This window comes from Sebastes fasciatus, chromosome 11 (assembly GCF_043250625.1).
Source record: "Sebastes fasciatus isolate fSebFas1 chromosome 11, fSebFas1.pri, whole genome shotgun sequence".
NCBI classification, from domain to species: Eukaryota; Metazoa; Chordata; class Actinopteri; order Perciformes; family Sebastidae; genus Sebastes; species Sebastes fasciatus.
Window position 1 is genome coordinate 24297872 of NC_133805.1, and position 13180 is coordinate 24311051.

The window sequence follows — 13180 nt, forward strand, 5'->3', positions numbered from 1 at the left end:
TTACTACTATTTCTATTTGCATCTGTAGATTTCTCCTAAATTCACCAAAAGTTAGCATTAGATAATGCCTCATTTGCATATTCAAACATAACATTTAAAAAAACTTGTCATACAAAAAATAATTGTTTTAATATATATCATCAGCTGGGGAAGATTCATGGTGATATCTATCAGTTAATTATTTATTTTTTACCTTATTCACCTGTAGTGTCTTGCAAAATGTCTGGTATTTTACAATAGGCCTATATATCTTTAAAATTAGTTCTTTTCTCAGACTCTGAGCCAGAAATCTCCACTTCAGTAGCATTGCAGATGCAGTACATCCACCAAACTTTGTGTAACTTTACTATCTATAATCTGAATGTTTTTACAGAGGGTTTTGTTCATATATCATTCATATCCGGATTTATAGAACATTTTATTCCTAAAAACATGGCTGATTTATGGAGTCACACAAAGAGATGAAACAAGAATTTTGAACCAGGCTTTAACCAATGTTCGGATTTCTATTATGGAAATGTATGCGAATTAGCACATATTTGATAAGATAAGAAGTTTCATGGTGATATCTATTAGTAAAATGTTTTACCCTATCCCCCTGGGGTGTCTCCCCTTAATATGCCCAGTAGATGAACAACAAACACACCATCTTATCAACTAAACTTCTGGCATTTTGATTTGTTGCATTAAGCGTGGATCAATACATCAGTCTGTCTGTTACTGCATGATATTATGAGCCAATGTATTTGTGCTATCAAAGTATTATTGTTTTCCCATACAGAATAATAGGGGGAGACGTGAGAAAATATGAGAAAATAACTGCCCAATCAGAGCGGAGTATGTAAATGTCTTGCTCCACGCAAACACCCAAGCTTCAGACTTGCCATTTTGAATCCATAAATGTGATTGAGGCGTTTGGAGGAATACTCAGACCCACTCCTTTTTGCTACTATCATCTTAGTTTGCCTAAACATGCCCGCAACCTCTTAGAAACACCCAAGCAACCACCCAATTCTACTTTGCAACACCCAAGTACATCCCTGCAACTTCTTAAATATACTGGCAACCATCCCAAACACATTAGCAAGCATTGTGAAACCACTTTGAAAAATGTAAGAAATTGTCTGGTGAGTTTTGCGTTTCAGCGGTTCATGCTTGCATGAAAAAGGGGTTAAAATTCACACATTCACTGATAGTTTATAAACTACAAGTGCATTGATTGCTGTAAGGAGGCACAAGATTACTTGTGAGGTTATTAGAGCAAAGTGAGGTTGCACTGTTGCTGATGAAGAGAAAATTTAGTGCATCCTGAGTGTAGCAACACAATATCCTGTTTTGGGACAGAGGCATTCAGATGCTGAGGTTTGTTCTCCAACTCTGCCTTAACATGTATCATAGCATTTTGTATTTTCACTTCCTCTTTGGTTATTCTCCTTTTTGGGGCGGAGGGCTGTGCTGAAATATCAACCTTCGTGACTGCACCGATTTATGAGGCCTGTACGTAGGACTAGTGTAGTTTTATACTGGTGTAGTTTCTGAGAAGCTTTGTCCCACTTTATTAGTGTGAATGTCGACCTGCAAACATGTTACGGCTCATTTTCAATTTGGTATAGCGATAATAAAGGTGAAGAAAAAAAAAGTTGTCACGACCTGGTTCAAGATTTGAAAAAAAGTGGACAGTTACCTTCAGCACGCCACAGATTTCACTACAATTTACAGTTTTATTAACAAATAAGTGTGGCCTGGCAGATGAAAAAGTGTGAGAAACAGTTACAGGTGTATTTCTTTGTTTTTTTATTTCTTTGTTAATTCAATGCAGAAAATTGAGAAAGGGCGCCCATCCGCCATTTAAAAAAAAAATGTATATATTTTTTTTAGAGGACGACCTGCGCCCCCCTTAGAAGGTGGCACCCTAGGTGATCGTCTATATGGCCTATGCCTTAAGCTGGCCCTGTTGCTAGGCAACAGCTTGGGTCCATGTTTACTTCCTGTCTGCTGATTTTATACACTGCAACAGGAAAATAAGCTGGTACACATTAGGATTTTTTACATTTACATCTGTGAGATGGTCTATTGGAGCCTGCAATCAGATGGTCACATCAATAGATCCACAGGTAACCAAATTTCACCCCAAACCAGAAACTGATCAACACAAAGGAACAAAGACTAGAATAAGGCTCTAGTCCCCCCATAAGTAAAAAAAAAAAAACTTGTATGACATTCCCCAAAATGTGTAATTAATGATGGCTCTGTGTGGCAAGTAAACAATATACTGTACCTCATGCACCAAGTGCGAAATCCAGTATCTGTGGCTGTCGCAGGACTGCAATAAGCCCGTCCAATCATTTCATTCAGCTCGAATGAAATGGTTGGACGGCCTACCTGGCTGTCTACCTTCCTGTCTGTCTACCTGCGCGCACTCGGGCTGCATGTCTTCACTCATTGCATGTCACCTGAGTCTTCCACAAGCTGCTAGCTTGACAGCTGTGAGTACTAACAATAGCCATGTTTGTTGTTTACGTCCATAATGGTAATTGTGGGGAATTGGCTTTGGAGGGAGGCCAACTTTTGGAGCTAGTGCTGCTAGCTACTCTCATTGGAAAAGAGTTGGCAACACTGAGCTTGGTTATTCGGTTGGATAATTTTGAAAATCTAACGTACGCTTGCTACTTTCTCAGTATTACTAACCCTACCTTTAACTTAGTTATCACAGACCACTGGCTCTGTTCCCCTTTCGGTCCATGACCACAAACCTTGGCTCAGGCATTTTGATAGTGTGCTGTTTGTGAGGTGATGTCATTGTCAGTTTTATTGCCCAGATGCCTGCACGACTAACAGGTATGACCTGACACCTTTAAGAGAAGTCAGTTTACAGCTCCTGTAGAGGACAGAGGTAGAAGATAGATATTGGATGGGAAGGAAAGTAGCAACCTTTGATGTTAGTTGTGTGTTCCAGAAGCTTCATAAGCACATTTAACCAAATATTACAAATATTATACTATTTCCAGTCTCTTTAACCTGAACAGTTAAGGTGCATACATGCTGGTTTGTAGAGTTTTTGGGTCAAGGCTATTCTATGAGGTTTTGAGCCGATCAAAAGTCCTTAATGTAGAACTCTACTACCCAGGGCTGTTTGACGGTTGATTAAGAAATTTAAAATGAATCGCTCTTTCCCTCTCTGTTCTGCAGAAAACCTGTTGACCTCATACACTGAAAGTAGAACAAGGAGTATCTAATTCTCCTGGTGTTTTTATCTCCCAGTTGGAAAGTCAGATAAGATCCAGTAAAGCTTGGCATTATCACATACTTCACAGGGTGAACCAAATGAGAGCTTACCCACTTTGATGTTGATATAAATACGTGTGGCAAATTCATAAAATACATTTTGTTATTCTCTTTATGACACGAAAATCCAAAACGGAGGCTATTCCTGACTGAAGGTCAAAGTTCACCCACATAAATAACACAACACCTTCTGGATCTGTACTGTCATCTGGAACATCTTCAGCGTATAACATTAGGTAGTTCTCGTAAAATATCGTTCTGCTTTGCTAAAGTAACAAACGTGAGACGTGCAATGAGGGTTGTAAAGACAACCGACGGAAACATAATGTAGATTACTGAGAACACTCTGGACTTTAAGCTTTAAGGGTTTACCGATAAGGACTCACAGCCTGAAGCTCAATTGTTGTGATAAAAGTTGTACTCCAGTAATACAGACACTAGCTGTTAATCAGAGGGTTAGCTGGGATAGTGATCAGGCTTTAAGGATCTTTCCTTTTCCTTGGATTTTCTTGCCATGTGTCATGTTTCTCCAGACATGAAGCAAGTTTTTGTTCTGCTGTCAGGTAAAGGTTTACATAGCTAAATATTATTTTTAATGTAGTGTACATTATTTCATGTGCATGCTGGTTAAATAAGGGGTGTGAAGATGAGGGAGAAGTCAGCAAAGGTTGTCACTCGTATTAGCTACAGAGTGACAACTTGTTCAATGTCTGTGGTGTTTGATTTTGCATTTCCCCCTCCGATTCTTTTCTTGTTGTCTCTTTGTAATAAAAATCCCTTTACAGTATTGTTGGTCATCGTGTCCTCTTGTCCTGACGGGGGGTTCAACTGTACATCTGGAGAATGTCTTCCTGCTGGACTCGTCTGTGATTTTAAGAAGGACTGTAAAGATGGCTCAGACGAGGAGCTTTGTGGTATGTTGACAGTTCGACAAAAGTTTTTAAAATCAAGCCTAATTGAACTTTTTCTGACTAGATGTCTCCAAAGGATATCAGACCTTTAACAAATTTGTATTTAGAATGCGGTATTTGTGAAGGTATTTGACTTATTATTCTCATTTTCAGGTGCATACTTGTATTTTGGGTTTTTACGAGAACATGTAATGTTCAAAACACACTTTATTTTTCACCCTCTGTCTGAAATTCATTTCTGTCTGAGACCCCCCCCCCCCCACCCCCCCCCAAAAAAAAGCCCAGTCTGCCAGTTGCTGCTCTGATTGGTCAGTTGGCCCACTCTGTTGTGATTGGTCAACCGAACCAAACTCTTCGGACTCCGCTCCAGCTCCGCTCTGACTAACTTTGTTTGAGGGCATGCCAAATTTGCTGCTAGGCAGGTATTATGCAAAGTATGTTACTTGTACTTGTAGATTACGGTCTAGACCTGCTCCATATGAGAAGCGTCTTGAGATAACTTCTGTTATGATTTGAGGCTTTGTAAAAGTAAATTGAATTGAACTGAATTGAACTTTGTGACATCACCATGTTACGGAAGAAAAGGCAAGACCTCAAGCAAGGCGTTTCAGTCAGTTCAGGAGCAGTGTTCCTTTGGCGTGGACTTTGGGCTTTGTAGCTTTGCAGACCTTTTACATGCACAAAAAAACTATATAACCCACTAAAGGAAAGGGAAAAAGCACAAAAGCATAATAGGTCCCCTGTAGATATAGAAAAACAAAATGAAAATACAATGGCAAATAGTATAATAAAACAGAAACAAGAACGTTTTCAGTTTTTTTTCACAAAATCTAATTTTGTTTTACTCTGTTGCCCACCTGCTTGTTAAGGGTCATGTGACTTTGAGCATCACTCCTGTGGTTGGAACGACGCCAGTGATAACTCCTACCGCTGGAAACGGCAGATGGCAAACATCACCTCAATACCTGGACTGGACCATACCTCAGGAAGTCCGTTTGGTAAATATTAACCTTCTGCCATGCTTCATTTGTGTCATTACTTTGTTGATGATTAATTTTAAACAGATATGGTGGCATTTTAAATCTGTAATAAAAATGTTTGATTAGATTGCGAAATTTATGGTAATCTTGTTGTTGGATGTTTGTCTGCTGGATACAGGACATGTCATGCATATAGATGGCAAACAAGGCGGGGGTTTCTCCAAGGCTAAGTTGGAATATTCTGTTGAGAATCTGGCAGCTCTGGGATGCCAGATCAGGTACTAAAAATTAGATATGTCCTCGACTGACAATGCATATCAATTATTTAAATTTTTCTTGAATTTGCCATTTATCCTGTGCTAGCTGTGGCCTGTTTTTGTGATTTGACTGTCAATTTGTTTCAGCTTCTGGTACCATATTTACGATAATTCAACATCATCATCATCAGTCTCCCTTAAGCTAATAATGTTCAGAGGTACCGCTGAGGAAGAGTTGCTAGAGATTGAAAGTAAGACAGACGGTTGGGAGACTGACACAGCTTTCATTGGTAATCAGCCAGGAGGATACAAGGTTAGTGAAATGTCCTGTTGGCTTTTAGGCTGTTCACAGACATACGGGCCTTTCACACAGGACGTGGTTTTCACTGTGCTCTCCGCTGGGTTCAGCGCACATGACATCACGCTGCGCCCAAAGACTTTGAAAACCCCTGACGTAGAAGAAGAAGTTAGGTTCTTAAATCTTAAAACATTTGGAACAACTAACTTAATCAGACACTTATTATATTGTAATTCATTCCCACGATGCTGCTCAGAGAGTTCACAGTGAGCAGCTCGTCTGCTCGTCAGCACGGAGCTACACAGCTACATTAACGGTTCCATTGAGATACATTATGGTGTTTTCAAGCTCTACTCAGAATGTGATTATAATAATATAATATTTGGCGATGGTTAAATTATAACGTTATCAAGATGCGTTCAAATGTAATCGTGTAAAATGTAGTTTTTGGTGAGAAACTTGAATAAACCCAGTTGTTTGAAGGAGATGTTTTCACAGCAATATAAAATAGACAATAGAGAGGGAATTATGACCTGTTTAACTTCCTAACACTACCTCTAAGCAGGTTATAATATATTATGAAAAACTACTAATTTCAAGATTTTTTTAATCAAAGCAAATATTTGAATACAAATACAATAATTTATTTCTTAATCATTTGAATTTTGTGTTATTACGCAAATAACCACTAGTAGATGACAATAACAAAGTAAAAGAATAACATTTAGAGTTTTTGAGTGTTGGAATGAAGCACAACATTGATGTGAAAGCAGCGCTCTGTTTATTTAAATATGAAATTGCAATAAAAATATTTTGTCCCTAGAATCTATGAATAATTGTGATAAATAATTGTATTTTCAATATTGATCAAAATAATCGTGATTTTCATTAGCCTTAATCTGTATGTTGCTTCAATTTAATTTAGATTCACGGTGTAGCTCTCCTTATTTTTAATTTCTTATTCTTTGTTGTACCTGTACTTTTTATTGCATTTTTATCTGCTCTGTCTCCTGTTCTTTTATAAGAACTAACTTCAATCAAAAAAGCACCTTTAGGTTTAATTATTTTACTTGGCATTATGTTTACCTGGTACAGATTCCTCAATAGATTTGTGTTGCCATTAGGTATGTTAATAATTAACCGTTAATCGACATTAAGAATTTTAACCGATTAACGTAGCACAAACACACACACGGTTTGTCAGACACTCGCTATCGCTATGCCGGGCAGACACACAGTTGACAACCTGCGAAACTAACTAAATGATGCAGTGGAGACTATTACTGGGAAAGTGGCTGCATGTGTCCTCGACACTACACGCAGCATCGTGGCTGCTACAGTAACGCTCCCGGACAGGTGAACTGGGGACTTGTTGTCTGTTGTGCTCATACACTTCAGCTGGCGCATCACTGCATGCGACGCACTAATCTTGTCGGCTAATGGTTAATAATCGGGTAATGAGGGTCGCTTATCGGTTAAATTTTTTTTTTTAAATTAGCACCCCTAGTTGCCAAACAGACACACAGCGAACCCGGGCCAGGTGATACTCAGAAGTCAGATGTACTGATTGACTTCCAGGGTTTTGAGGCAAAATGAAGCTGCCATGTACGTAAAATCTGTTGGGTTCTTTGTACTTAATGTGTGTTAAAGGCAACAGGGCACATAACACAATACACAGGGAGTGGAGGGCATTGGGTGGTCAGTAAGGGCCCTGGGGGAAAACAAATTTCATCTTGTTACAGTAATCTGCTTCTTCCTAAATCATTTTGAATATTGAGTTTCAGAATAAATGTAGAATAAAACACATCTCTTTCTTCAGCTGCTGTTTTCATTCAGCCCTCTATTTATGGAATCTATGGACGTCATGTTGGATGATATCATCTTTGAGAACTGTGGAGAGGGAGATGTCCCCGCAGGATCAGACCAACTCTCATGTGATTTTGAAAAGGACACCTGTTCATGGTACCACGACCACACTGCCAGCCATTTGTGGAAAAGGAGTAATAAAGGCCCAACTGGGAAGGGTGAGTCCATACCCCATATAATATAAACAAAATAAAGACAAAGAGTGTGCCAAACAAGCAAATAAATGACAGCTAATAATTACAACATTTCATTTAAGTACACAACCATCCATAAAATGAATTAAACTATTACATCATCGGATGGAAAACGTCTGCTTTTCGTACATCTGCATGTTCTAAAAAATATTTTTTATTTCATATAGATGATTGAAATTGTGAGCAAACTGAGTACTTGATGATTTAGAAAAAAGACATGATTTTTACTCTCTTATTTTTCATCCTCCACAGGCTACTACATGCTCATAACTGCTTCACACAACCTGAATATCTCATCAGCAGCCCGACTCATCAGCTTCCCTCGACCTGCAGGTCACGTCATATGTGTGAGCTTCTTCTACCACATATTTGGCAACAGCATTGGTACGTAGCGATACTTCCAAGCTTATTAATTAATTAGATGACAAATTAAATCAAATTAAATCCAGAGCATACACAGAAAAAACTACTTCTCAGATCCATACAATTCAGATTAAAGCTGAAGTAGGCGAGATTGGAGCGAATATAAGTAATAAAAGTTATTGTTATAAAAACAGACCGGAGGAAAACAACCAGTCAGAGCCGAGCTGGAGTCTGCCGTCCAGCTTCCGTCTATGAGAGCCACAAGTCAATCACTTGCGAACTCCGGCCAAATGGTCAAACTAGGCAGCGCTGATCAAATATGAATCAATATTCTGTTACTGTAATTACAATCATCTTGTATTGCATGGTTTAGCTGTAAAATGAGAAAGTTTGTGACCCGACAGCCATGTTGAGATCTTTTGAGGAAATACCAAGCTGTACCGAAATACCGAGCTATGAGGAGGTGCAGAAGTCTAGTTATCTCTCAGAACAATGAATTACAATATGCTGAAAAGTAATTATGGAATTTTTCCCCGATGATGCCAAAAATTGTTGCCCACTGAAGCTTTAATTCTAACCACCTTTTAGCATTTGCTCTATAATACACAAGTGATATTTTATTATTATCAGGTTCATTGAGGTTTATTACAAAGCATTCTGGTGAAGCGGAGACGGTTGTATGGATGAGGAGTGGCACCCAGGGAAACAAATGGAGATTTGCAGATCTTACCTTCGACAGTGACAAACCAATACAGGTATTTTTATTGCTCGTTTTTGTGTGTTTTCCTCTGGTCTTTAGAGGATTATTTGGAAAGATAAGACATTTATTTCCTGTGAAGAGTTGTATCATAAAGAGCATTTGTGACTTAATGTTCCTATTATCAAACACAAGCCTCTTTCTTACCGTTTCTTACGTCTAATGTTACTATTTTCTTTCTATTCTTATTGATGTCTAATAACGGGTCAGCTTTAATGCACTTTCCATAAATTTGGTTTTGTTTCTCATTGACCTCCATAGTCTTTTTAAAATCCTAAATATATATGTTTCATGACAAAGTTAAACTCTTTGTTATCTTGAAACCCACTCTTCAATTAATTTGTGTTGTTCTCCAGTTCATTATAGAAGCTGTGGTGGGTGGTACGCAGGGCAGCATAGCCATTGATAACATAATGGTGTCCAGCAGTGAGACTGGCTCTTGTCCGCCTGAGAGAGAGTGCACCTTCCAAGGTTCCCTCTGTGGTCTGCTGCCGCAACCGTCTGCAAACTTCAGCTGGAGCCGGATCACGGGGACGTCCCAACCAGCCAACTCTTCAGGCCCCGCCGCAGATCACACTCTGGGGACGGAGCAAGGTTTGCAACTCCTTGAGATACAGACTCAGCTGGCTAATGAGGCACTATAATACACAATTTCATTTTAAACCTGGAAAGGGGATACAATTAAAGCACCAGTATGTAGGATCTAGTGGTGTGGTCGCAGATTGCAACCAACTGAGTACCCCTCCGCTCACCCCTCACTTTCCAAGCATGTTGGAGAACTACGGTGGCCTTCAGGTAATGTGTAAACAATTTGAAAGGCCAATTTTCAAGACAGATGATGCATCTTGTTTGTTTGTTTGCAATAAATGATCAATTCAGTCATTGCAGACAACTTTGTGTGATCCCATGCTACTATATAAAGCAACATATACACAAACTTACACACGCACTCTCAAATACAGATCAGCATTTGCACAACTCTGCCTCATTGTGTAGGTTATTACCTGAGTGCCCAGTTGTGGAGGCACCCTGTGGCGTCTAGAGGCGCAGTGATGACTGCAGAGATGGAGCCCACCGCTGCTGACGGGGAATGCCTGACATTCTGGTACTACATGGAGGGAAGTGGAGTGGGGGAACTCGGTGTTTACCGTCAAACGCCTGACAACAAGAGAGTCCAGCTCTGGACCAGGTTCGGAGATCAGGGGAAGCACTGGAGGCACGGAAGGGTGACACTTCTCAGTCCCAACACCCCGTATCAGGTACCAGCTAGTTAGTTATTAGCAGTGGGCGATTTGAGGGGGGGATGAGTGGGGATGCCATCCCCCTTGTTAGCAAAATCACCAAAATCCATTGTCATCCCCTTGTTAACGTGCCATCCCCCTCTCCTCTTAGAAGCAGAGAGAGAGCAGGGGCAGACGGGTTGTTCAGTTGAATATGTTAGTCTAGTCTGCCTGAGTCATTGAGCCTTTATCTGAAGTTTGTGCTAGTTAGAATCTATGGCCATGTCTCTGAAATATCAGGAACTTCTGGAGTAATCCTGCTAACAGACAGACAGACAAACAAACCAAAACAATAAACAATCCTTCCAAGACCTTTTGCCTTGGCGAAGTTAATAAAGTTTGCATACTTCAAGGGACTGTTTGTAACTTTTTAAGTGTATAAATGTACCGGGTCGGGACACATGCGCGCTCGCATATGCACTCGCGTGTGGCTGAAGTCTCTGCTCCTCTGCCTGCTTGCCTTCACTCACACAGCGAGCGCGCGTTCTCGCTGTCTCGCTCCACCTCTAGACGTGAACGCGCGCTCACTCCACACTGCAGAAGAGTTAGTTTAGCTCTGAGAATATCTAGTGAATAATATGGACGTTTGTGCAGAAATATCTGCTGCAGCTCCTCCAGACCAACAGAGGTTTTCCGTGTCTTGTGAAGTGACGGGGCTCCGCAACGAGTTACGTTATCGTCTCCGACCGGTTGCCGGTGTCTCCCCTGTTGCCGCGGTCGGGAGGCTGAGGTAGGAAAAGCCAACACTAGGATCAGCAGTGATTCATGGAGAGACCTCCGTCTGGTCAGCTAACAATACTGCCAAGAAGATGAAATAGAGTGATATTGTGGTTTTAGCTGATGTGTGTCGCCTCACTGTTTTGACGGATGCTCGCTCACATTCAGTTAGCGCGTGCACACGGGCGAGCGAGCAACAGGACACTGACTTTCGTTGACTTAACGGCCACAGGTGTTGCTGTTACAACCAATTTCTGATTCTTACAAACAGTCCCTTTAAAGAATTTTGCAAGTAAACACACACACATGAATATGGAGTTTTTACTTGGACATAATGTCTTTCCAGTTAATTTCATGCAGTGATATACTGCACAACACTGTTAGATGTAGCTCCATCAAATCAATAACAGTGCAATTACAATGACATTAAAGCATAAGTTTGCATTTTTTCAAGTCTTAAAACAACACTCATATGCCCATATGCACATTGACAGTATACTGTGGGTCGCTCTAATTGTTCCTCCTGTCCATACTGACCGCAAAGAGCTCCTTTCTTAAAGTAGCTTCAATGTAAGTGATGGGGGACAAAATCCACAGTCATCATTCTGTGTAAAAATACGTAGTGAAGTTCAGCTGAATTTAATATGAGGCTTCAGCATTCAGCAGTCTGAGTTAGACTAAATCAAATCTTCCAAAATTAAAGTCTCTTTGTATCTATTCCTCTGCTCAGCAAGGAAACACTAAGAGGACGTTTGGTACTAAAAAGACAATAAAGCTGGAAAAATAACAACATTGAAATCGCTTTAGAAAGGGATCTCTATTTGTTGCCAGTATGGACAGGAGGACTGACGCTTAATAACTCTTTTAACGTTTATAATAGTATGTGAGTATTGTTTCTTGTATTGATTCTTTAAGTATATATACTATGTTTGGATTATGACCTTCAGCTCAGCTTTTCACTCTCAGTAGTTTGAGATAAGTCTGCATGTCACCAGTCATACAGTATGTATGTAAAAGACAAAGTTATATGGAAATAACACAGGTTGTCTTATAAGTTCAATTTGTCATTCTGAGTGACAGGTGATTTTTGAGGCGGTGGTTGGGGATGGACCGAGGAGAGATATCGCCGTTGATGACCTCACTGTCCTGAATGACGCCTGTCCCCCGCCAGGTTAGTGACTGCTGTAAACTTTGAAATTTAAAGTTGAAAAAGAAAATGGATGAAAATTAGTGTATATGTGTTTGGTGGGGGTTGTTCAAATTCAGAGGTTTTCAGAGACGCAGTAGTTTGTGGGCAGAGTCTAAAACAAATGAATGCATTCGGACAGACCTTTTTTGATGTATCTGGTGTAGTGTGAAGTTAAATCAAACAGCAATTAGGCTATATTGGCTCAGTGTCTATGGGATCAAATAACAAACATGATCAAATACAGCAGACATCCAGGAAATGAGTGAAACTAAGTGAGTAAACTATGGAGGGGTGAGGGTGCGCCTTTTTCCAAACTTTGTCTGAGGGAATCCCGCAGTCAAAGACTTTGAAAACCCCTGTTCTAATTGTTTGTGTGGTTGCATACTTTATGTCTATCTGCGTTATTCCTTGCAGGATTTTGTGACTTTGAAATGGACCTCTGTGGTTGGGTGAACAATCCTCCAGCAGAGTTCGGATTGGACTGGGACTGGCTCTCAGGTGAGAGCCAGTCCCAGTCCATAGGTAGTCTTATTCCAAAAAGGGATCACTCCACAAATTCTGCTTTGGGTAAGTCACCACACACATTACACACCTTAACTGCCTGCATCATAATGAGTGTGGCAGTTTGCATTCAAACAGGGAGCGCAACAGGGATCCTGTGCTTGAGACAGAGGGAACCGGGAACATATCTTGAAAAACTCACTTTTTTCAGTGTTTGTGCTCATACATTTGGAGTGCCTACCAACCCACAAACATAAATAAGACAATCCAGTCAGTTTATTGTGGGCTGAATTTATGAATTAAACAAAAACACTTGTTTAGGATCAGGCAACAAAACCACTTAGTTAGGTTTAGAAAAAAACATCATGGTTGGCTTAAAATGACTACGTTTTTACAGTGAAAATGTGACTTGAGTTGTGAACACGGGACACAAACCAACAGCTGATTGTAAAGTGAAAGTGAAACGTAACGCACATAACACAAACAACGGTCTCCTGGATGAAAGCCCTGTGTTTGTTCCACCTTCCTTCCCGCCCGCCCGGTGTGTCTCTTTTGCTCTTGAAACTACTTCACCACAGCACT

General features: G+C 40.2%; 1 protein-coding gene across 1 annotated transcript in view; it reads left to right on the forward strand.

Moving 5' to 3' along the window:
* The first annotated feature begins 3685 nt into the window (after positions 1 to 3685).
* The window catches only part of LOC141777468 (MAM and LDL-receptor class A domain-containing protein 1), a 39898-nt gene continuing 30403 nt past the window's right edge, over positions 3686 to 13180 (forward strand). The window contains exons 1-12 of the mRNA XM_074651731.1: positions 3686 to 3848; positions 4071 to 4199; positions 5066 to 5194; positions 5355 to 5454; positions 5581 to 5746; positions 7551 to 7755; positions 8044 to 8175; positions 8785 to 8909; positions 9268 to 9505; positions 9908 to 10170; positions 11989 to 12079; positions 12512 to 12664. Of these exons, the coding sequence (XP_074507832.1) occupies positions 3800 to 3848; positions 4071 to 4199; positions 5066 to 5194; positions 5355 to 5454; positions 5581 to 5746; positions 7551 to 7755; positions 8044 to 8175; positions 8785 to 8909; positions 9268 to 9505; positions 9908 to 10170; positions 11989 to 12079; positions 12512 to 12664 (1780 nt within the window). The 5' untranslated portion in view covers positions 3686 to 3799. The remainder of the gene's footprint in view (positions 3849 to 4070; positions 4200 to 5065; positions 5195 to 5354; positions 5455 to 5580; positions 5747 to 7550; positions 7756 to 8043; positions 8176 to 8784; positions 8910 to 9267; positions 9506 to 9907; positions 10171 to 11988; positions 12080 to 12511; positions 12665 to 13180) is intronic.